General features: G+C 44.2%; 1 protein-coding gene across 18 annotated transcripts in view; it reads right to left on the reverse strand.

The window, feature by feature from the left end:
* The window catches only part of FNBP1 (formin binding protein 1), a 160,819-nt gene that overhangs the window by 103,582 nt on the left and 34,602 nt on the right, over positions 1-22,635 (reverse strand). For all 18 annotated transcript variants that reach the window (XR_004031448.1, XM_030818024.1, XM_030818021.1 and 15 more), the window contains exon 2: positions 4,126-4,241. Coding sequence is in view for 17 of the 18 variants with exons in the window: in XM_030818024.1 (XP_030673884.1) it covers positions 4,126-4,241 (116 nt within the window). In the remaining variant the exon portion in view is untranslated. The remainder of the gene's footprint in view (positions 1-4,125; positions 4,242-22,635) is intronic.

Here is a 22,635-nt window from a genome sequence, read left to right on the forward strand (position 1 = left end):
AATAAGGGAAACTAGTTAGTAGACTCATCATAACCAGGCAAAAGATCATGGACTACATAGGCCATGTGACATGGACCACAGTGGCAGCAGTGGAGGTGATAACGAGTGTTAGATCCTGGATAAATCTGTAGAGAAACCAAGATTTCCTGATGGCTTGGGCTGGGGAGTGTGAGTGTGTGAGAGAAAGAAGGGAGCCAGAGATGACGATGACACCAGGGTGTTTTTTTTTTTTTTTTTTTTTTTTTTTTTTTTTTGAGATGGAGTCTTGCTCTGTCACCCAGGCTGGAGTGCAGTGGCACAATCTCGGCTCACTGCAACCTCTGCCTCCTGGGTTCCAGGGATTCTCCTGCCTTAGCCTCCCGAGTAGCTAGGATTACAGGCGCCCGCCACCACGCCTGGCTAATGTTTTTGTATTTTTAGTAGAGGCAGGGTTTCACCATGTTGGACGGGCTGGTCTTGAACTCTTGACCTCAAGTGATCCCCCCGTACCTGGGTGATGCTAGGGTTTTTGACCTAAACCAGGAAGGATGCAGCTACCCTCAGGTGAGTGGAGGAAAATCTAGGCTGTGGAAATACAGATTTTTATTTTTTTGAGATAGGGTCTTGCTCTGTTGCCCAGGCTGGAGTGCAGTAGTGCAATCATGGCTCACTGCAGCCCCAACGTCTTGGGCTCAAGCATCCGCCCTCCTCAGCCTCTCGAATAGCTGGGACTACAGGTGTGCGCCACCATGCCTGGCTAATTTTTTAAAGTTCTTTTTAGAGGCAGGGTCTTGCTATGTTGCTCAGGCTGGTCTCCAACTCCTGGCCTCAAGTACCCACCTCGGCCTCCTGAAGTGCTAAGATTTTAGGTGTGAGCCACTTCACTTGGCCTAGACATGTGGATTTTTAAGTTGGGGAGATCAGGAGTTCAGTTTCAGACATTCAGACATGTTACATTTCAGATCATTACAGATGGTTTTTAGACATTTCCTTTTTTTTTTTTTTTTTTTGAGATGGAGTCTCACTCTGTCACCCAGGCTGGAGTGCAGTGGTGCGATCTCGGCTCACTGCAAGCTCTGCCTCCCGGGTTCACGACATTCTCCTGCCTCAGCCTCCTGAGTAGCTGGGACTACAGGCGCCTGCCACCATGTCCAGCTAATTTTTTGTATTTTTAGTAGAGACGGGATTTCACCGTGTTAGCCAGGATGGTCTCGATCTCCCGACTTCGTGATCTGCCCGCCTCGGCCTCCCAAAGTGCTGGGATTACAGGCATGAGCCACTGCGCCCAGCCAAGTTTTTAGACATTTCTAAGTGGAGATTTTGAGCAAGCTGTTTCTGGAATTCAGGAGAGAGGTCTGGCTTGGAGATCCATATCTGTTAGTCATTGCCATGTGGATCATACCTAAAGCCATGAGACAGTTGAGGTCACCAGGAGAGTACAGACTGGGAAGGGAGAAGGATTGAGAAGCAGGTGCTGGGCACAGCAATGTGAAGAGGCAGGGGAAGAGTAGGGGTCAGCAAGGGAGACTGTGGTGGGAAGAACACCAGTAGCCCGCTCGAGAGCTCCCACGTAGCCCATTTTCACACGAAAGACAACACTGCATGACTAACAGTGCAGTATTCAAATAACGTGAAACAGACCATGTTCTATTCCTACTTTCAGTTCAAAAAGCCCCTGACGTGTTGACCAGGCTGATACGCACACAGGGCACTAGAAACTGATCTGGATTCTCCACTTATAAAAATTATTTCATTGTGTGATGTTTTACATGTTATTCACTCAATAAAAACAAAATCTGGGGCCAGGCGCAGTGGCTCACACCTGTAATCCCAGCTTGCTGAAACAACAGAAACCCTTATAAGAACACATAGCTCTTTTTTTTTTTTTTGAGATGGAGTCTTGCTCTGTTGCCCAGGCTGGAGTGCACTGGCGCGATCTTGGCTCATTGCAACCTCTGCCTCCTGGGTTCAAGCGATTCTCCTGCCTCAGCCTCCTGAATAGCTGGGATTACAGGCGCCCGCCACCACGCCCAGCTGATTTTTGTATTTTTAGTAGAGACGGGGTTTCACCATCTTGACCAGGCTGGTCTCAAACTCTTGACCTTGTGATCCACCTGCCTTGGCCTCCCAAAGTGCTGGGATTACAGGCGTGAGCCACTGCGCCCAGCCAAGAACACATATCTCTTATGCAGATGCTCTTTTTTAAAACTCAATGGTGAGAGAGCTTGAAGAAAGTTTTTTTTTTAAAAAAAAGAAAAAAGGGGCTGGGCACAGTGGCTCACACCTGTAAGCCCAGCACATTGGGAGACCCAGGCAGGTGGATCACTTGAGGTCAGGAGTTCAAGACCAGCCTGGCCAACATGGTGAAACACCCTCTCTACTAAAAATACAAAAATTAGCCAGGCATAGTGGCACAAGCCTGTAATCCCAGCTACTTGGGAGGCTGAGGGAGGAGAATCGCTTGAACCTGGGAGGTGGAGATTGCAGTGAGCTGAGATTGAGCCAGTGCACTCCAGCCTGGGCGACAGAGCGAGACTGTCTCAAAAAGAAAAACAATAATAATAAAGAAAGAAAAAGAAAACTAAATGTTTCTAAATCAAAATCATCTAGCTCTTTAACAGGCCTTAAAACAATATCCACAAACGAATTCAACTACAACTACACAACAAGAAATCACTAAGGACTTTGCATGCCACTTCAAGTTCAAGCTTAGTTCTACCAAGAACTTTTAAATATATTCTATAAAAACACAAATTTCTTGGATAATCTCACCATTAAAGATGTAAGGAGATCCAAAGTACTTAAAAAAAAAAATAGAGATGGGGTCTCACTATGTTGCCCAGGCTGGTCTTAACTCTTTGGGCTCATGTGATCCTCCCTCATCAGCCTCCCAAAGTGCTGGGATTGCAGGCGTGAGCCACCATGCCTGGCCCTAAAGTACTTTTTTTTTTTTTTTGAGAAGGAGTCTCACTCTATCACCCAGGCTACAGTGCAGTGGCACAATCTCGGCTCACTGCAACCTCCACCTCCCGGGTTCAAGCGATTCTCATGCCTCACCCTCCCAAGTAGCTGGGATTACAGGCGCCTGCCACCACGCCTCACTAATTTTTGTATTTTTAGTAGAGGCGGGGTTTCACCATGTTGGCCAGGCTGGTCTCGAACTCCTGACCTCAGGCAATCCACCCACCTCTGCCTCCCAAAGTGCTGGGATTACAGGCGTAAGCCACTGCGCCCGGCCCGAAGTACTTTTAAAATACTATTCCACAGGACCCCTCAACACGGGAGGGAGTGTGAATTAGTACAAGCACCTTGGAAATGGCTGAACCCTATCCACCAAAGCTAAGCATATGAGTAGCCTGTGACCTTGCAATTAGATGCCTACGTAGATCCTAGGAAATGTGCTCAGATACACACAAAAAGCCTTGTACAACAATGCTCACTGGAGTGCTACTCATTATAGCCTAAATTGGAAACAACCAAACACCTAGTCAGTAGAACGGATGAGTTCTGGTGCATTCACAGACCAAAATACTCAACAGCAATGAAAATAAGCAGACTCCCACCACATGCTACCACATGGTAAATCTCACAAACGTAATATAGAACAAAAGAAGCCAGATACACAAGAATGAATACCAAATGATTCCACTCATGTAAAGTTCAAAAGTGGGCACTAGTAATCCATGTGGTTAGAAGTCAGAAGAGTGGTTACCGCCGGGGGAGAGTGGGGAGCTGGAGGGGGCCAGGGGGCCTTCCAGGCTGGTCTTTCTGTTTCTTGACCTGGGTGCCCAGTTACATGAGTGTGTTCACACTGTCAAAATTCATGGAGCTGCATACTTATGATCTGTGTACTTCTCTGTACATATGTTATTAATATATTTCAATAAAAAGTTTACTGAAAAATAAGCTGCTCCAAAACTCAGCAAATATCTTGTTGAAAAAAAAAAAACTGGGTCTTAAAGCAGTAATTTAGCTTTTATTTTTAATGTTCTATGAAAATTTTCTGTATGAAAAACAATCACTTCTATTGAAATATTACCTTACATAAAAATATTTAAAATATACATTTATACTATAAAATGAGAATATACGTTATCCTTACATCATTTTGCAGTTAACAAATAACCTTTTTCAGTATCGACTTACCTGAGTTGCTTTGCATAGCTGAGTTCAATCTCTGTCCTTTCTTTCACAAACTTGATATATTTCTCAAGAATATCAATTCCCCACTGTGTGTGTTTTTCTAAGTTGTCAAACTGATCCTGTTAAAATAAACCAAGAGAGAAGTTATGGTCTTTCCTTGTGATTAACATAATTTCAATGAATAATTGTCTTAACAACATATTACTACATACAAAGTAGTACTAATATTTTCCATGATTATACTTGGGGTGCTTTTTTGTTGAGCCATTTTAAATCAACATTACCAAATTTGGTATGAAAACTGCCTGGAGTACTGAACTCTGACCTATTCGTTCATATTTCCTATTCCTTTTAGAAACATAGTTTTTAGATATAACTGATGTCTCAGTGCAAAGAAAAATGTCATTCCCAGATGCCAAAAACCGACAGGTGAAACACATACAAACGCAGCCACACATGGTTTGCACCTTAACTGTTATCTCTGGGTAATCATTCAAAACAGCTGATTGAATCTGAGCCGAGGAACTGGGGGGGCAGTGTTACAAAATTTTGCTTTCTTCAAATGATTAAAATAAAACCCTTATTCTTTCAAACATACACCAAACCCACATTGTGAGCCAGCAACAGGGCCTGGAGCTGGGGAACCAAAATGAACAAAAATACAGCCTGAGTTTGCATTGTGCCTTGGGGTTTCTGGTCTGGAAGAACGAGAGGGAGCCTGGATAACATAGTGAGAACCCATCTCTACAAAAAAAATTTTAAAAATTAGCCGGGCATGGTGTTGTACCACTGCACTCCAGCCTGGGTGTAAGAGCATGACTCTGTCCCCCGCAAATAAAGAATGAGAGGGGACAGGTATGCTAGCAACAGCTAATGCAAAGACACGAAGATATCCAGGAATCGGGTGAATTTGTCTTTGAGTGCAAGGTAGAGGTGGGTGGGGCAGAAGGGAACGAGCTGGCGAGTGATGAAACGAGAGACAGCCCAGGGCTAGATCAGCCAAGGCCTTGAAGGATGGGCTTAGGAGTTTAGACTCTCCAGCAGGCGCAAGAGGACTTGGAAGAGGAAGCCAGGAAATGGCTCCAACAGTCTAGATGAGACAAAATAGGCACAGAAGGGAAGAATTCTAGGGACATTTAACAAACACAATCAACTAGTGTGTGAGTGGCCGACTGGATGTGGAGGCTGCGAAGGGTATGAGGGGGAGGGAGGATTCCAGAGTGACTTTCAGGTTCTGCTTCCCGGAATTAAACAGATGATCCAGATAAGAAAGAGCTACAGTTTGGGGTGAAAATTAAATGTCGTTTTGATATGTTGAATGAGGGACTGGCATGTCCAGAAGAGAACTGGAAACACAGAAGGATTTAGAACTCAAGAAGGGCAGCGAGTGAGTAGGCGGATCTGAAGCAACAGCCGAGGATCAGAACACCAAAGACGACAGCAAGGATGCACAGAATTAGCAAAGAGGGCCTGGCCCAGGAAGCAGAGCCCAGAAAGGACTAAGGGGGCAAGCCAGAGAGGGCATGAGCACATCACAGGGGAGAGAGAATTTCAGTGGAAATGGAATTCTCCATGGAACATTTGCTGCCTCCTGAGAGGTAACAGTCACAAATGAGGGTTCTAGCCCCAGCAAAGGGATTTCACAGAGACAGGCCCCCAAATGTTTCAAGTTTTAGTCATTTGCCTGTAAGACGCAGCTATAACCTAATTTCCTAATTTCACAAATCAGTCATGAGGATCACGCGAAATGGGGAAGTGCCAACTCAAATATAAAAATGTAAAGCTAGTGTTTAATCCTACGCTTGTGCAATCTAACAGTATACATTCAGTGTCTTATTTCAGACTGTTTTTGTTTGTTGGTTGGTTGGTTTTGAGACAGTCATGCTCTTTCCCCCAGGCTGGAGTGCAGTAGTGCGATCTCAGCTTGCTGCTGCCTCACAGGCTCAAGTGATCCTCCCACTTCAGCCTCCTGAGTAAGTGGGACTATTGGCACTCGCCACCATGCCTTCACTAATTTTTGTATTTTTTATAGAGAGGAGTACTCACTATGATGCCCAGGCTGGTCTTGAATTCCTGGGCTCAAGTGATCCTCCTGCCTTGGCCTCCCAAAGTGCTGGGATTACAAGCGTGAGCCACTGCCTCTGGCCGGCCTGTTTTTTTTTAAAACCACTTTATTGAGATATAATTGAGATTTTGGCCGGGTGAGGTGGCTCACGCTTGTAATCCCAGCACTTTGGGAGGCCAAGGCGGGTGGATCACTTGAGGCCAGGAGTTTGAAACCAGCCTGGACAACATGGTGAAATCCCATCTCTACTAAAAATACAAAGTAGCCGGGCATCGTGGTGGGCACCTGTAATCCCAGCTACTCAGGAGTCTGAGGGAGGCAGGAGAATTGTTTGAACCCAGGAGGTGGAGGTTGCAGTGAGCCAACATCATGCCACTGTACTCCAGCATGGGTGACAGAATGAGACTATGTCTCAAAAAATTAAATACAAAATAATAAAAAAATCAGTGCAAAATGTTTGTCTTTATGACTAATAATTTTTAATATTTAAAGTTGATTCTTGGTCCTCAATAATATATATTCCACAAACCCCTAGATTTCAGTTTAAGAAACACCAGATTATGTTATCTATAAAGTCAAGAGTCATCAAGTAAGCTAATAGTATAAACGAGACTGCAGATCCTTTAAACTACTTGAGAGAACAAATATACACACAACTCAAGCTATGATTACAAATCATTCTTACAAATTGAGAGCATGACTTCATCGAAGCCCTCTGCTCATCAGTAACCCTTTGTGGATCTAGTTTCACGGTAATCATATTTATTTTTAAAATGATTAACAATTATCAGGGCATCACAGCACATGCCTGTAGTCCCAGCTACTAGGGAGGCTGAAGCAGGAGGATCACTTGAGCCCAGGAGTTCGAGGCTGCAGTGAGTCATGATCAGGCTACTGCACTCCAGCCTGAGCATCAAAGCAAGACCCTGTCTCAAAAAACAAAAACCAAAAACACAAACACCCTTTCCTTTATTTAAAAGCCCTCTCCCAGCTGGGGACGGTGGGTCACATCCAAAATTCCAGCACTTTGGGAGGCCATAGTGGGCGGATCACTTGAGGTCAGGAGTTTGAGACTAGCCTGGCCAACACAGTCATCTTTACTAAACCTCATCTCTACTAAAAATACAAAAATTAGCCAGGTATGGTGGCATGCACCTGTAATCCAAGCTACTCAGGAGGCTGAGACAGGAGAATCCACTGAACTCAGGAGACGGAGGTTGCAGTGAGCCGAGATTGTACCACTGCACTCCAGCCTGGGCGAAAGACAGAGACTCTGTCTCAAAAAAAAAAAAAAAAAAAAAAAAAAAAAATGGCCGGGCGCGGTGGCTCACGCCTGTAATCCCAGCACTTTGGGAGGCTGAGGCAGGAAGATCAGGAGTTTGAGACCTGAGGTCAGGAGTTTGAGACCAGCCTGGCTAACATGGTAAAACCCTGTCTCTACTAAAAATACAAAATTAGCTGGGCGTGGTGGCGAGCACCTATAATCCCAGCTACTTGGGAGGCTGAGGCAGGAGAATCACTCAAGCCCAGGAGGCAGAGGTTGCAGTGAGCCAAGATGGGGCCATTGCACTCCAGCCTGGTAAAAACGAGCAAAACACCATCTCAAAAAAAAAAAAAAAAAAAAGCCCTCTCCCTGTATGATTTCCCATCATCTCCAGTATGAGTTCCCTTCATCTCCAAAGCCTTGATTGTTTTCAGCAGTCATAGGGGCCACCTTGAAAACTTGCTAAGAGGATATGCTCTTAGGTTTCATTCTTGGCCTATTAACAACCTGACTACAGATATTCCCCCACCATATCACTTTGCATTCAAACTGATGTATACTATACAAAGCAACAGCTTTCGATACCAAAGCCCTTAAAAACAACAGAAAAAGCCCATCTACATTTGCATTGAGTCCACCTTAAAAATTACTGGCCTCAATCCAACAATGTTTTCCATAAAGTTATCTGTATTCAGGACCATTCTACAAGCTATAATAAAGCGTTTACCCAGATGACAGAGCCCAAATAAGATAGAAGATCTTAATAATAAAAACCTTACTCAGTAACAAATGAGCTGGTGCTTGTTTGTGACTATAGCAGAGTTCTTTTGATGCTCTATGAAACCTGAGGATGCCCCCATGCTCTTGCTGTCACATGAACTGCTGCAGCACTGACTTGACAGCAGCTAGAAGAAAATTCAAGACAGATGAAAAACTAATCAACCCACTTACATTCTTGACTAAAATGTGGAAAAGTTAATGGGAAAAAAAAATCCAAATCTTAAAAGGACTCCTTTGTGAGCAAATATTATAAATGGTTCTTTAAAAACAGCCTTTGCTACTTTGGGGATGGTGTCATCAAAAATGCATCCCTTCCTGCCTGATGTCACATCACAGTGGTTCTGGGGACCCCTTTGCCCTCCTAAAAATCATTGAGAACCAGCCAGCCACAGTGGCTCATGCCTATAATCCCAGCATTTTAGGAGGCCAAGGTGGGTGGATCACTTGAGAACAGGAGCTCAAGACCAGCCTGGCCAACATGGTGAAACCTCATCTCTACAAAAGAAAAACAAAAAGTAGCCAGGCATGGTGGCACACACCTGTAGTCCCAGCTACTCGGGAGGCTGAGGCATGAGAATCACCTGAACCCGGGAGGGAGAGGTTGCAGTGAGTGGAGATTGCGCCACTGCACTCCAGCTTGGGGCGACAGAGTGAGTGAGACTCTGTCTCAAACAAACAAAAAAAAATCATTGAGAATCCCAAAGAGCTTTTGTGTGAGTGAGTTACATCTATCAATATTTACTCAACCAGAAATTTAAAATGGAGAGATTTTTTAAAGGTATTTATTCATTTTAAAAGAAAACAAACCCATTACCATTACATGTTAATGGAAAGAGCATGTTTTTTAAAACTGTGCTTTCCAAAACAAAACAGTAAGAAGAATGGCACCGTGTTACATTTTTGCAAATCTCTTTAATGTCCGCCTTAATAGAAGACAGCTGGATTATCACAGCGGCTTCTGCATTCAATCTATTACGATTCTTTACTTTGGTTGAAATATGTGAAAAAAATACAACTTCACACAGATACGTAGCTAGAAAACAAAGGATACTTCAAGGCCCTTTTTAGATCAGTGCAGACATTCTCCTTTGATACCACACCAAAACTTGACAAATCATAGCTTCTCAAAGGCTAGTTGCAATATGAAATCTGAAATCAGAGAGATGCAGTTTCCAACTCAGCTACAGTAAGATCCACTGGTCCACCTTACATTTTGAATGGATCTTTTACCTGTATATGATCATGTAAATTACTCATTGATCATTCAGAAAATATTATCTCAGCCGGGCATGGTGGCCCACACCTGTAATCCCAGCACTTTGGGAGGCGGAAGCGGGCGGGTCGTCTGAGGTTAGGAGTTGGACACCAGCCTGGCTAACATGGTGAAACCCCATCTCTACTAAAAATACAAAAATTAGCTGGGTGTGGTGGCGGGCACCTGTAATCCCAGCTACTCGGGAGGCTGAGGCAGGAGAATTGCTTGAACCCGGGAAGGGGAGGTTGCAGATCTCCATTGAGCTGAGATTACGCCACAGCACTCTAGCCTGGGTGACGGAGCAAGACTCCATCTCAAAAACAAAAGAAAAAAGAAAAAAAGAAAATATTATATCATTGATATATGCAGATCTTCCAACTGTTGAAACATTTCTTGTAAAATATTTTTTTTAATCACATTTGTTTATATCAGTACCAATCTCATCTTTTCTGATGAGTCTTTAATATTTGGAAGCTGTCAAACTCACAGTGGAAAAACAATTTCCCCAAGTTCTAATTTTCACTTTAAAGATAGAATTTTATCATTGGCAACAAACATTGCCAGCTGTTTCTCTGAAGTGACAGGCTCACTTCATTTATTTTTGAGAAAATGTTTGCCAGATACTCAAAAGTTTGTCTGTCAATCATTCTTTGAAGTAAAAATGGTGTTCATGAAAAAAGCAGCTAGTTCAACTTACAACTCAGGATCATGTATTTTAGTCTGCACTAAAGTGCTTCTCATCTTACTATACACACTATTAAAAAGATGTATCTTCAAGGGTTTGAGATTTAGTAAAATGAATAATCTTCACTGTTTCATTAAGAACATTTTCAAGTAAAACTGAAATTTTTTAAAACAGCTAATGGTGGGCTGGGTGTGGTGGCTCACACCTGTAATCCCAGCACTTTGGGAGGCCGAGGCGGGCGGATGACAAGGTCAGGAGCTCGAGACCAGCCTGGCCAACATGGTGAAACCCCATCTCTACTAAAAATACAAAAAATTAGCCAGGTGTGGTGGCAGTCGCCTGTAATAACAGCTACTCGGGAGACTGAGACGGGAGAATCGCTTGAACCTGGGAGGTGGAGGTTGCAATGAGTCCAGCCCAGGCGACAGTGAGAGACTCCATCTCAAAAAAAAAAAAAAAAAAAACCAAACAGTTAATGGTGAAGAATATAGTAGTTACCAGTGCAATTTGGAGCCACAGCCTTGATTCAACTGATACTAAAGCATCAGTTTTACCCACCATTTCTTTTGTAACATTGGTGCAAATGTCAACACGGTTAAAAAGACAATCCTTATTAAAATAGTTTTGACCTTGTAAACTCCATGAGAAAGTTTCAGGAACCTCCAGAGGTCCTGGGACCACACTTTGAGAACCACTATCATATAACATATACGCTAAAATTTCTATTTCGGGTTGGGTGTGGTGGCTTAGGCCTGTAATCCTAGCACTTTGGGAGGCTGAGGCAGGCGGCTCACCTGAGGTCAGGAGTTCGAGACCAGCCTGGCCAACACGGTGAAACCCCATCTCTACTAAAAATACAAAAATTTCTTCCTAGCCAGCCATGGTGGCTTATGGCTATAATCCCAGCACCTTGGGAGGCCAAGGCAGGCAGATCACCTGAGGTCAGGAGTTCAAGGCCAGCCTGGCCAACATGGTGAAACCCCATCTCTACAAAAATACAAAAAACAAAATTAGCCAGGCATGATGGTGGGCGCCTGGAATCCCAGCTACTTGGGATGCTGAGGCGGGAGAATCATTTGAACCTTGGAGGCAGAGGTTGCAGTGAACTGAGATCGCGCCACTGCACTCCATCCTGGGCAACAGAGTAAGACTTCTGCCTCAAAAAAAAAAAAAAAAAAAAAAGCTGGGCATGGAGGCCCATGCCTATAATCCTAGCTACTCGGGAGGCTGAGGCAGGAGAATCACTTGAACCTGCGGAGGTTGCAGTGAGCCAAGATCGTGCCATTGCACTCCAGCCTAGGCAACAAAGCAAGACTCCATCTAAAAAAATAAATAAAATAAAATTTATATTTCAAAGTTGCACATTCTAAACATTAAGAAACTTAGGTAATAAACAACCTAATAGAAAACAATGTTTATTTTATAGGTGCATACTGTGTATACATACTGCTATAGTTTGGATGTCTGTCCCCCTCAAACTTCATGTTGAAATTTGATCCCCAATGTCGAAGGTGCGGCCTAATGGGAGGCCTTGGGTCATGGGGGCAGATCCTTCATGAATACCTTGGTGCCGTCCTTTACGTAATGGGTGAGTTCTTGCTCTACTAGTCCTGGCCAGAGCCGGTTGTTAGAAAGAGCCCAGCACCTCCCCCCTCTCTATTGTGCCCTCTCTGGCCACGTGACCTCTGCCATGCAGGCTCCTCTTCACCTTCTACTATGAATAGAGCAACCTGTGGCCCTTTCTGGATGCAGGTGCCTTATCTTGAACTTTTCCAGACATCAGAATTATAAGCCAAACAAATATTTTTTTCTTTATTAAGTACCTAGCCTCGGACAATCCTGTATAAGCACCACTAAACAGACTATAACCCATACTTTCAACTATTCACTCTAAGATTGCCGCGAGGACTACAAATGGATGTTTCCAAGCTGTTGGTTACAACCTGATGGTACCTTTCAGGAACCTCGATGAAGCACTCACCCAACATGACACTTCACCTTGACCACTCCCCCTTGACCTTGACCTCACACTGCTCCTTGAATTCAAACCAACCAAAGGTGTGTGCCAGGTGCTGTTAGCTATGAGACGCTGAATAAACTGAAGAGTTGAATGAAGAAAGTGTTATTGTGTTAATCAATACGCAATTGCCATATTTTTCAATTATTTTCAGGTCTGCTTTTAGGTACTACACTCTGATTAAGTGACAATAAGCATGGGTTATGGCATTGGTTTGGGTCATTATATCTACATAAGTTCAAAAAAAAAAATCTTGCCTTCACAAATCTGTAATAAAAACCCAAAAATCGGCTGGGCACATGTGGCTCACACCTGTAATCCCAGTACTTTGGGAGGCTAAGGCAGGTGGAACACGAGGTGAGGAGTTCAAGACCAGCCTGGCCAACATATTGAAACCCCGTCTCTACTAAAAATACAAACATTAGCTGGGTATGGTGGCACGCACCTGTAATCCCAGCAGGAGGACTGCTTGAACCCGGGAGGTGGAGGTTGTGGAGCTGAGATCATGCCACTGTACTCCACCCTGGGCAACAGAGTGAGACTCCGTCTCAAAAACCAAACCAAACCAAACCCAACAACTGGTGTTAAGACTGGTATCTCTAGGTCAGTGGATAATGACTATTCTTGCTTATTATTCAAGTAGTCGCTCGCTGGGGGTGGTGACTTATGCCTGTAATCTCAGCAGTTAGGGAGGCTGAGGCCAGCGGATCACTTTAGGTCAGAAGTTTGAGACCTGCCTGGCCAACATGACGAAACCCTGTCTCTATTAAAACTACAAAAAATGACCCGGGAGTGGTGGTACACACCTGTAATCCCAGCTACTCGGGAGGCTGAAGCGGGAGAATCGCTTCAACCTGGGAGGTGGAGGCTACAGTGAGCCGAGATTTCATTACTGCACTCCAGCCTGGGCAACAGAGTGAGACTCTGTCTCAAAAAACAAACAAAAACTAACAAAAAAGTAGTCTTGGCCAGGCGCGGTGGCTCACCCCTGTAATTCCAGCACTTTGGGAGGCCAAGACGGGTGGATCACGAGGCCAGGAGATCGAGACCATCCTGGCTAACACGGTGAAACCCCGTCTCTACTAAAAACACAAAAAATTAGCCGGGCGTGGTGGCGGGTGCCTGTAGTCCCAGCTACTCGGGAGGCTGAGGCAGGAGAATGGCGTGAACCCGGGAGGTGGAGCTTGCAGTGAGCCGAGATTGCACCTCTGCACTCCAGCCTGGGCCACAGAGCGAGACTCTGCCTCAAAAAAAAAAAAGTAGTCTTCTGTAACCTATTTTTTTTTTCAAATTATGCAAAAGAGTTGTCACAGGAACTACATTCAGAAAAGCTATTTACTTTGAGATGAGGAGACCCAAGTCATCCACAAGGAAATTTTCCTCCAAAGTCTAGGTCAACTTTAATACGGTGTTTTCCTGTAATTAAAAAGTGTACTAAACTGGCTGAGCACAGTGGCTCACGCCTGTAATCTCGACTACTCTGGAGGCTGAGGCAGGAGAATCACTTGAACCTGGGACGTAGATGTTGCAGTGAGCCAAGATCGCGCCACTGTACTCCAGCCTGGGTGACAGAGCAAGACTCCATCTCGAAAAAGAAAAAAAGTGTAGGCCGGGCGCGGTGGCTCACGCTTGTAATCCCAGCACTTTGGGAGGCCGAGGCGGGCGGATCACGAGGTCAGGAGATCGAGACCACGGTGAAACCCCGTCTCTACTAAAAATACAAAAAATTAGCCGGGCGTGGTGGCCGGCGCCTGTAGTCCCAGCTACTCGGAGAGGCTGAGGCAGGAGAATGGCGTGAACCCGGGAGGCGGAGCTTGCAGTGAGCCGAGATCGCGCCACTGCACTCCAGCCTGGGCGACAGAGCGAGACTCCGTCTCAAAAAAAAAAAAGAAAAAAAAGTGTACCAAACCAACATTAATTCAAAATCCCTGGAATAAGCCAATCTAGTAAGAGACTAAGTTGCTAAAATTACCTATGTAAGTGGCACAGACTCCAGGAAAGGGGGTCCTGAGGCCAGTCCTCCTCTACAAGCAAATCTCTCCTTCTGCAGTGAATTACTCACCCAGTGAAGGGAATGATCTCCTCCACACTACTGAGACTACTTTGGTCTGTGCTGTCTAGACTGCTATTTTTGGATACTCCAGTTTTTGATAAATTCACCTTCCTGAGGACTTGGGCATTTTAAGAAGCAGGACTTAAATGGCTCTGTTTAAACAGAATCCCTTAGGATGATTTTACTAGCATTAGCTTCCTCAAACTGTGGAGGAAAATGTGTCAGAGGGAATATAGATTTACTCAAAGAGTAACTGTAAGAAAATATCCATTTAAAATGTTTTAAAAAATCAATTTGGTTCTGAATATTAAAGAAGCTGCACTTACAGAAACATAGAAAGTTTTATAAAACTTTACAGGTCAGGCGTAGTGGCTCACGCCTGTAATCCCAGCACTTTGGGAGGCTGAGGTGGGTGGATCACCTGAGGTCAGGAGTTCAAGACCAGCCTGGCCAACATGGTGAAACCCTGTCTCTACTAAAAACACAAAAATTAGCCAGGCATGGTGGCAGGCACCTGTAGTCCCAGCTACTTGGGAGGCTGAAGCAGGAGAATCGCTTGAACCCAGGAGGCGGAGGTTGCAGTGAGACAAGATGGCGCCATTGCACTCCAGCCTGGGCGACAGAGCAAGACTGTCTCAAAAAAAAAAAAAAAAAAAAAAAAAGCTGGGCATGGTGGCCTGCACCTGTAATCCCAGCTACTCAGGAGGCTGAGGCAGGAGAATCACTTGAACCAGGGAGGCGGAGGTTGCAGTGAGCTGAGATTGCACCACTACACTCTAGCCTGGGTGACACAGCCAGACTCTGTCTCAAAAAAGAAAAAAAAAAACTTTACAAACAAAAATGTGCCATCACAAATACCCCCTGAAATTAACTTATTAAGCTTTTAACAAAGATTTAAATTAATTTCCATAGACAAATTGAGATTTTTTTTTTTTTTTTGAGACGGAGTCTCACTCTGTTGCACAGGCTGGAGTGCAGTGGTGCGATCTCAGCTCACTGTGACCTCCGCCTCTTGGGTTCAAGCGATTCTCCTGCCTCAGCCTCCCGAGTAGCTGGGACTACAGACGCCTGCCACCACACCCGGATAATTTTTTGTATTTTTAGTAGAGATAGGGTTTCACCGTGTTAGCAAGGATGGTCTTGATCTCCTGACCTTGTGATCTGCCCACCTCAGCCTCCCAAAGTGCTGGGCTTACAGGCGTGAGCCACCGTGCCCTGCCAAATTGAGAATATTAAAAGTAGAAATACTCAAATATATTTTTCAACCTAAAAGTGATGAAAAAGGATTACCCAAAGTGACTTCATCGCTTGCCCACAAAAAGAATAAATTAAATTTGAAAGGCAGAATTAGAAGATTTATTTGTTTTTTTCTTTTGTTGTTTTTCTTCCAAACACTATGGTGACTTAGGAATAGAAGGTTTATTTCAAGGATCACAGATACCTTATGTTTTGACAATAGGAGTAGATGCAGATTCCACAAAATCATATATTCATCTGCTGTTTCTGAAACTGGTTTTAGAATTAGGGTGCTGTGCTCCCTGGGTTGAATATGTCTCCTATAGCAGGAGCCTGTGAGGTAACTGACAAAAAGGGGCTCTAACACCACAGTGCCCTAGTTGTACATTCAAGTTAGTATAACAGATTTTAATTAGAAAGGAAAAGCACACAAAATGAAAGGTCTTACTGAATCCAAATCTCATTAAAATGCAATTCTACAATTTGCCATTAAAAACAGGTACAGGCTGGGTATGATGGCTCACACCTGTAATCCTAGCACTTTGGGAGGCCAAGGCGGGTGGATCACTTGAGGTCAGCAGTTTGATACCAGCCTGGCCAATATGGTGAAACCCCGTCTCTACTAAAAATACAAAAAAATCCATCCTGACCAACATGGTGAAACCCCGTCTCTACTAAAAATACAAAAATTAGCTGGGCATGGTGGCACAGGCCTGTAGTCCCAGCTACTCCAGAGGCAGAGACAGGAGAACCGCTTGAACCCGGGAGGCGGAGGTTGCAGTGAGCTGAGATTGTGCCACTGCACCCCAGCCTGGTGACAGAGTGAGACTCTGTCTCAAAAAGAAACAAAACAAAACAAAACAAAAAAACTAGCCAAGCATGGTGGCGGGCACCTGTAATCCCAGCTACTTGGGAGGCTGAGGCAGGAGAATCGCTTGAACCTGGGAGGCAGAGGTTGCAGTGAGACGAGATGGTGACACTGCACTCCAGCCTGGGCGACAGAGGAAGACTTCTTCTCGAATAAGTAAATAAAATAAAAATAGGTACAGACTTAGGCTTAATTGTTATAATTAGTCATAAGTCTGTTTCCATTGTAGACATGAAAACACTAAGGAGTCTGTTTGTGTTGTAGAAATGAAAATACTACGTTCCTGGCTCTTTCTAGTTGCATTCTAAACACAAGAGATAAGAACGTAAGCAAACATAAGATAAAAATATATGTGTGGGTTAAAAAAATAAAACTTAGCTGAAGTTTAGGAGGCAGCTGCATATGGATGAAGTTAGTGATATAAAGAATGTGGAGGCTGGGTGTGGCGGCTCATGCCTGTAATACCAGCACTTTGGGAGGCTGAGGAAGGAGGATCATTTGGGCCCAGGAGTTTGAGACTGGCCTCGGCAACATAGCAAGACCCTCATCTCTGCAAAAAAAAAAAAAAAAAAAAAAAAACACACACAAAGTTAGCACGCCTATAGTCTCAGCTACCCAGGAGGCTGAGGTGGAAGGATCACTTGAGCCTGGGAGGTCAAGGCTACAGACAGCTGTGACCACATCACTGCATTCCAGCCTGGGCAATAGAGTGAGATCCTGTCAAAAAAAAAAAAAAAAAAAGAATGCAGAAAGACACACAGAGTACAAAAAGTTGCATTTCCATGTTTTTATAACAATAATTATATTGTGTAAAAGGGCATTAAGGAGGCTGTTGTTGGATGTGCAACAAATGGAAGGGCTCAGAAAGTAGAAGCCTCAGGACTAATGAATGCAGCGGTGCTCTGAGCCAAATGTGTTCTGAAATGAAGAGAAAGGGGAAAATCGTAACTTGTAGAAAAAGTACCAGAATTTTGACTGTGCTAGAGTCTGAGCAGATGAGATTAGGAGGGGAAACTGCTATGGAATGTATCCCTTTAAGAAGCAGCAATAAACTTCTAGCCTATTTTGATGTTCTTAGAACACCTTAGTCACTCTTAGTTCCTCTCTGTTTCTATGGATGCAGTAAAAGCAACAAACAAAAAGAAACATCTCTAACTGCCCCAAAGATGCTGAGTGAAAGACACTGTAAAAAATAAGATTTTCAGGCCAGCGTGGTGGCTCACGCCTGTAATCCCAACACTTTGGGGGGCCCAGGTGGCTGGATCACCTGAGGTCAGGAATTCAAGACCAGCCCAGCCAAAATGGCAAAACCCCGTCTCTACTAAAAATACAAAAATTAGCTGAGTATGGTGGCGAGCGCCTGTAATCCCGGCTACTCAGGAACTTGAACCTGGGAGGTGGAGGTTGCAGTGAGCCAAGATCGCACCACTGCACTCCAGCTTGGGTGACAGAGTGAGACTCTGTCTCAAAAAAAAAAAAAAAAAAAATTAAACTGCTTACTTTTTTTCATTAAAAAAAAAACCAACCTAATTTCTGCTGGGCATCGTGGCTCAATGCCTATAATCCCAGCACTTGGGGAGGCTGAACGAGAGGATCACTCGAGCCCAGGAGTTCGAGACCAGCCTGGGCAACATGGCAAGACCCAGTCTGTACAAAAAATAAAAATAAAAATTAGCTGGGTGTGGTGTCATGCGCCTGTGGGTCCCACTACTTGGGAGGCTGAGGTGGGAGGATGACCTGGGCCCGGGGAGGTCGAGGCTGCAGTGAGCCAGATTGTGCCATTGCACTCCAGCCTGGGCAACAGAGTGAGACTCTGTCTCAAAAAACAAACCAAAAAAGCCACCTAATTTTTTAAATAGTTTAAAAATTACTCCTCCAGATAGGTATTGTCAAATAATTTGAAGAGGAAAAGTATTAGGGATAATGAAGTTATAAAATTAGCCTTAGAAGGATGGATATAAATTGTAACTGTGTTGGGCTGCATCAACACTTATAAAAGATCGACATTAACCTCAGAAAGCAAAATCTTGCTCTTTATAATTTAAAAATGCTCCATTTTATTGTAAGCAAGAGGAGCTTAGTCAAGCCCCTCAGTGTCTGGCTTCAACCTGAAAACGGAATCTTCTGGTTTATTTCCTGATTTCTATGCAGAGATTGGACGACAAAGGCTGTCTAAATATGAATTGGTCTCTCCCAAGCTTGATCAATCAGCAGGTGCAAAGGTTCAACCAGCTTCCCCGCCTCTAGCTGTCCTGCATTCTTTTCAGCTCTGGAAAACAAACTGTGCCTCTCAAACATCCCATACTAGTCTCCATAGGTGATTCTCTCCCCGAGAAAACAAGTTCAAGACCGACCCAGGAAAGGAAGAAAAGAGGGTGATAGAGAGAGAAAGAAATCAGACTCTAAATACCAGGGAGAACTTTGAATGCAATCCAAAGACTAAAGAAGAAAGAAGTATACAAGCTAAATTATTAATGAGAAGAAAAAGCCAGATTTTTAAAGTCCTGACTTATTTCTAAACTCTATAAATATTTCCAAGTTGGAGGGGGCAGTGGTAGAGTGGGTGCAAAATATTACAAAAATATTACAGGAAAAAAATGTTTAAGGCCCTGGCATCTGAAACTTAGTTAACACCAATGAAAAAGATTTTCCACTAAAATACTTGCCGATTAACTCACTTCCTGCTTTAAGAGGGCTCTGCAAACACATAGGTGATGTTCCTTTCTAAGAGAAGGGATCCCACTTCTCAACCCCACTGCCATAGTTGAGCATCTGACTCAAGGACTTGTATGAAAAACTCTATGGGGGAATAGGTGCTAGAGCTAAAAGGTAAAAATTGCTAAGAGGGGCCGGACGTGGTGGCTTATGCCTATAATCCTAGCACTTTGGGAGGCCAAGGCGAGCGGATCACTTGAGGTCAGGAGTTTGAGACCAGCCTGGCCAACACGGTCATCTCTACTAAACCTCATTTCTACTAAAAATTAAAAAAAAAAATGGCTGGGCGCGAAGGCTCATGCCTGTAATTCTAGCACTTCGGGAGACCAAGGTGGGCAGATCACAAGGTCAAGAGATCGAGACTATCCTGGCCAACATGGTGAAACCCCCCTCTCTACTAACAATACAAAAATTAGCTGGGCGTGGTGGTATGGGCCTGTAGTCGCATCTACTCGGGAGGCTGAGGCAGGATAATCGCTTGAACCCGGGAGGCGGAGGTTGCAGTGAGCCGAGATCGCGCCACTGCACTCCAGCCTGGTGACAGAGCAAAACTCCGTCTCAAAACAAAAACAAAAACAAAAATTAGCCTGGCGTGGCGGCACACACCTGCACCTGTAATCCCAGTTACTCAGGAGGCTGAGGCAAGAGAATCCATTGAACTTAAGAGGAGGAGGTTGCAGTGAGCCGAGATTGTGCCACCGCACTCCAGCCTGGGCGACAGAGCAAGACCCAGTCTCAAAAAAAAAAAAATTGCTAAGAGGCAATTTTTGTCCGTGTGCATGCCAAATTAGTGGAATAAACACTAATCTGCAGAGATGAAGAGGAAAGCAAACACAAGACATTATTACCCCCATATGTTCAAAATGTACCTGTGGACTTTCCACTGGCCGATTTAAGTACCTTGTGAGACTGGCCTGTTCATCCAGGCGCTGGTTCTGTGAGATATCCCTTGCGCAGACACTCTTGTCTGAGCATCTTGGCTGACAATCTAGCAGCTATCCCCCACCCATCCCATCTTCCCTTTGGCAGAGCACCTGTCTTATTACAGGATCACTTTCTCCATCTCTCTTGCAACACAGACATGGGCATGTGACATTACCCTGGCTAACCAGATGTAGCAAATATCTACTAAACACGTACTGAGAAAGGTTTCCTCCCTAATAAACCCGGATACTTTTTGTATTTTTAGTAGAGATGGGGTTTCACCATGTTGGAAAGGCTGGTCTCCAACTCTTAACCTGAAGTGATCTGCCTGCCTCGGCCTCCCAAAGTGCTGGAATTGCCAGCATAAGCCACTGCACCCGGCTCCCTCCTCTTCTTTACTTGACGTGGTCATAGCTACCTGTGATGCTTGAAATGGCAGAGCCAGAGATGGAAAGCACCTCGCTTTTTGATGACAATTTCTCAGCTATTACTGAACTGAGACACCAACCTGGAATTTCTCTGCCTCTGGACTCTTTGTCATGTGAGATAGAGTGCCCTTGTTGTCTAAGCCACTTTTCTTTGGGTCTTTTTTTTTTTGTCTCCTTCCAAAATGTTGCTATAATTCAACCATTCTTATTGAGAGCTGACTCTGAGCCAAGCTCTGTACTGGCACTGGAATGAAAGTAGGGAACAGTAGAGTGCTCATGAGCACTCTAGGCTAAAAGAGCAGTAGAAGCACAGACTTGCGGGGCTCAAGACAGACATGGGATTAGGGAAGGCCTTTCAGAGGGAGGGATTTCTAAGAGGAAATGAGAAGAATAAGTAAAAATCAGCCAAGCCAAACAGACAGAAGGGATGGAAGGAAGGTGGAAAAGCAAGAGACTGTCTAGGCAGAGGGAAGGGACTGTACAAAGGCCCAAGGAAGGAAAGAACATGGCAAGCCGAAGGAAATGGAAGATATCCAGTGTACCTGGAATGTGGGAGAAAGGAGGAGAGGCGGGGACCAGAGCAGTCAGGGCCTTGGAGACCACAGCCAGGATTTCCTAGGACTGATGATGAGTGTTCACCAACAATTACAATCCCTTTTTCTCTCTAAGCCTTCTTTGTGACTTACAGCCTGCGTTTTAAAAATTTTTAATGAGGTTTGGAGATGTAATCTATCATTCTGAAAAGAGATTTTTACTATTACTATAGGAAGTCCCCTATCCCACTAAGAGGAACCTAATTTTTGAGAAAAATCAAAAGCCTTACGGACCAATACTGTCTTCCACTTAGGCCAATAAGCTAGACTCAGAAGTTCTACATCTCATCTTCCCAAACATTCCTAAGCAAGAGCATGTAACATAACAGGTTTGGACTTGAAGCCTGGAAACCTGGGTTCAAATTCTGATACTAATAGTTACAAGTCATATTATGGTGGGCAAGATCTTTTTTTTCTTAAGCCTCAGTTTCCTCACCTGGCAAATGGGAGAACATCCTTCCCAACGTCACATAGTTTTTTTTTTTTTTTTTTTTTTTTGAGACGGAGTCTTGCTCTGTTGCCCAGGCTGGAGTGCAGTGGCGCAATCTTGGCTCACTGCAAGCTCCGCCTCCCAGGCTCACGCCATTCTCCTGCCTCAGCCTCTCCGAGCAGCTGGGACTACAGGCGCCCGCCACCATGCCCGGCTAATTTTTTGTATTTTTAGTAGAGACGGGGTTTCACTGTGGTCTCGATCTCCTGACCTCGTGATCTGCCTGCCTCGGCCTCCCAAAGTGCTGGGATTACAAGCGTGAGCCACCGCACCTGGCCACATAGTTTATTTTTTAAAAAATGATATATAATATACACAGATATAAGACTTTGTTATTCGAACTGTTAATATTATGAAATATAATTTATTTTAGTTCTATATTCCAAAAACAGTTGATGACTTGGCATTGACAATCTCAGAATAGGAATTAAAATGAGAGAACAAAATTGACAGCAAGGAATAATGAGACACAAAGCCTGGATTTCAAAGTAATTTACCAAGTTAAATACCAGGACAGGGGTCATATGGCTCTCTTAATGCAGGCCCATGGTTCCTTATTTGCAAATCAAAAATCAAAAATCCTGAACAAGTTTTTTCTAGCTCATCTGGTGACAAAGCTTGCCTGAGGTTGATCTCTATTTCTCTCACTCAGTGTAATTATTCATATATTTCACGGCAGAAAAATATTAATTAATATTACACAATATTTATTTATTGTAGTTTCTTTTTAAATCCCCAAATATCTGGAATTCCAAAACACAGTTGTCCCCAAAGGTTTTGGATAATGGATTATGGACCTAATTTTGGGAAATTGGTTGTTCAATAAGACAAGATGATATGACTAATTATGTAGCATAGGCAAAAAAAAGTCTGCTGATAAATTATCAGAATTAAGAGTTTTTTAAAAAGTTTAGGCCAGCCACGGTGGCTCACGCCTGTAATCCCAGCACCTTGGGAGGCCGAGGCAGGCGGATCACGAGGTCAGGAGATAGCGACCATTCTGGCTAACATGGTGAAACCCTGTCTCTGCTAAAAATACAAAAACAAAATTAGGTGGGCGTGGTGGCAGGCACCTGTAGTCCCAGCTAGTCGGGAGGCTGAGGCAGGAGAATGGCGTGAACCTGGAAGGCGGAGCTTGCA

The sequence above is a fragment of the Nomascus leucogenys genome, chromosome 8 (genome assembly GCF_006542625.1).
Source record: "Nomascus leucogenys isolate Asia chromosome 8, Asia_NLE_v1, whole genome shotgun sequence".
NCBI classification, from domain to species: domain Eukaryota; kingdom Metazoa; phylum Chordata; class Mammalia; order Primates; family Hylobatidae; genus Nomascus; species Nomascus leucogenys.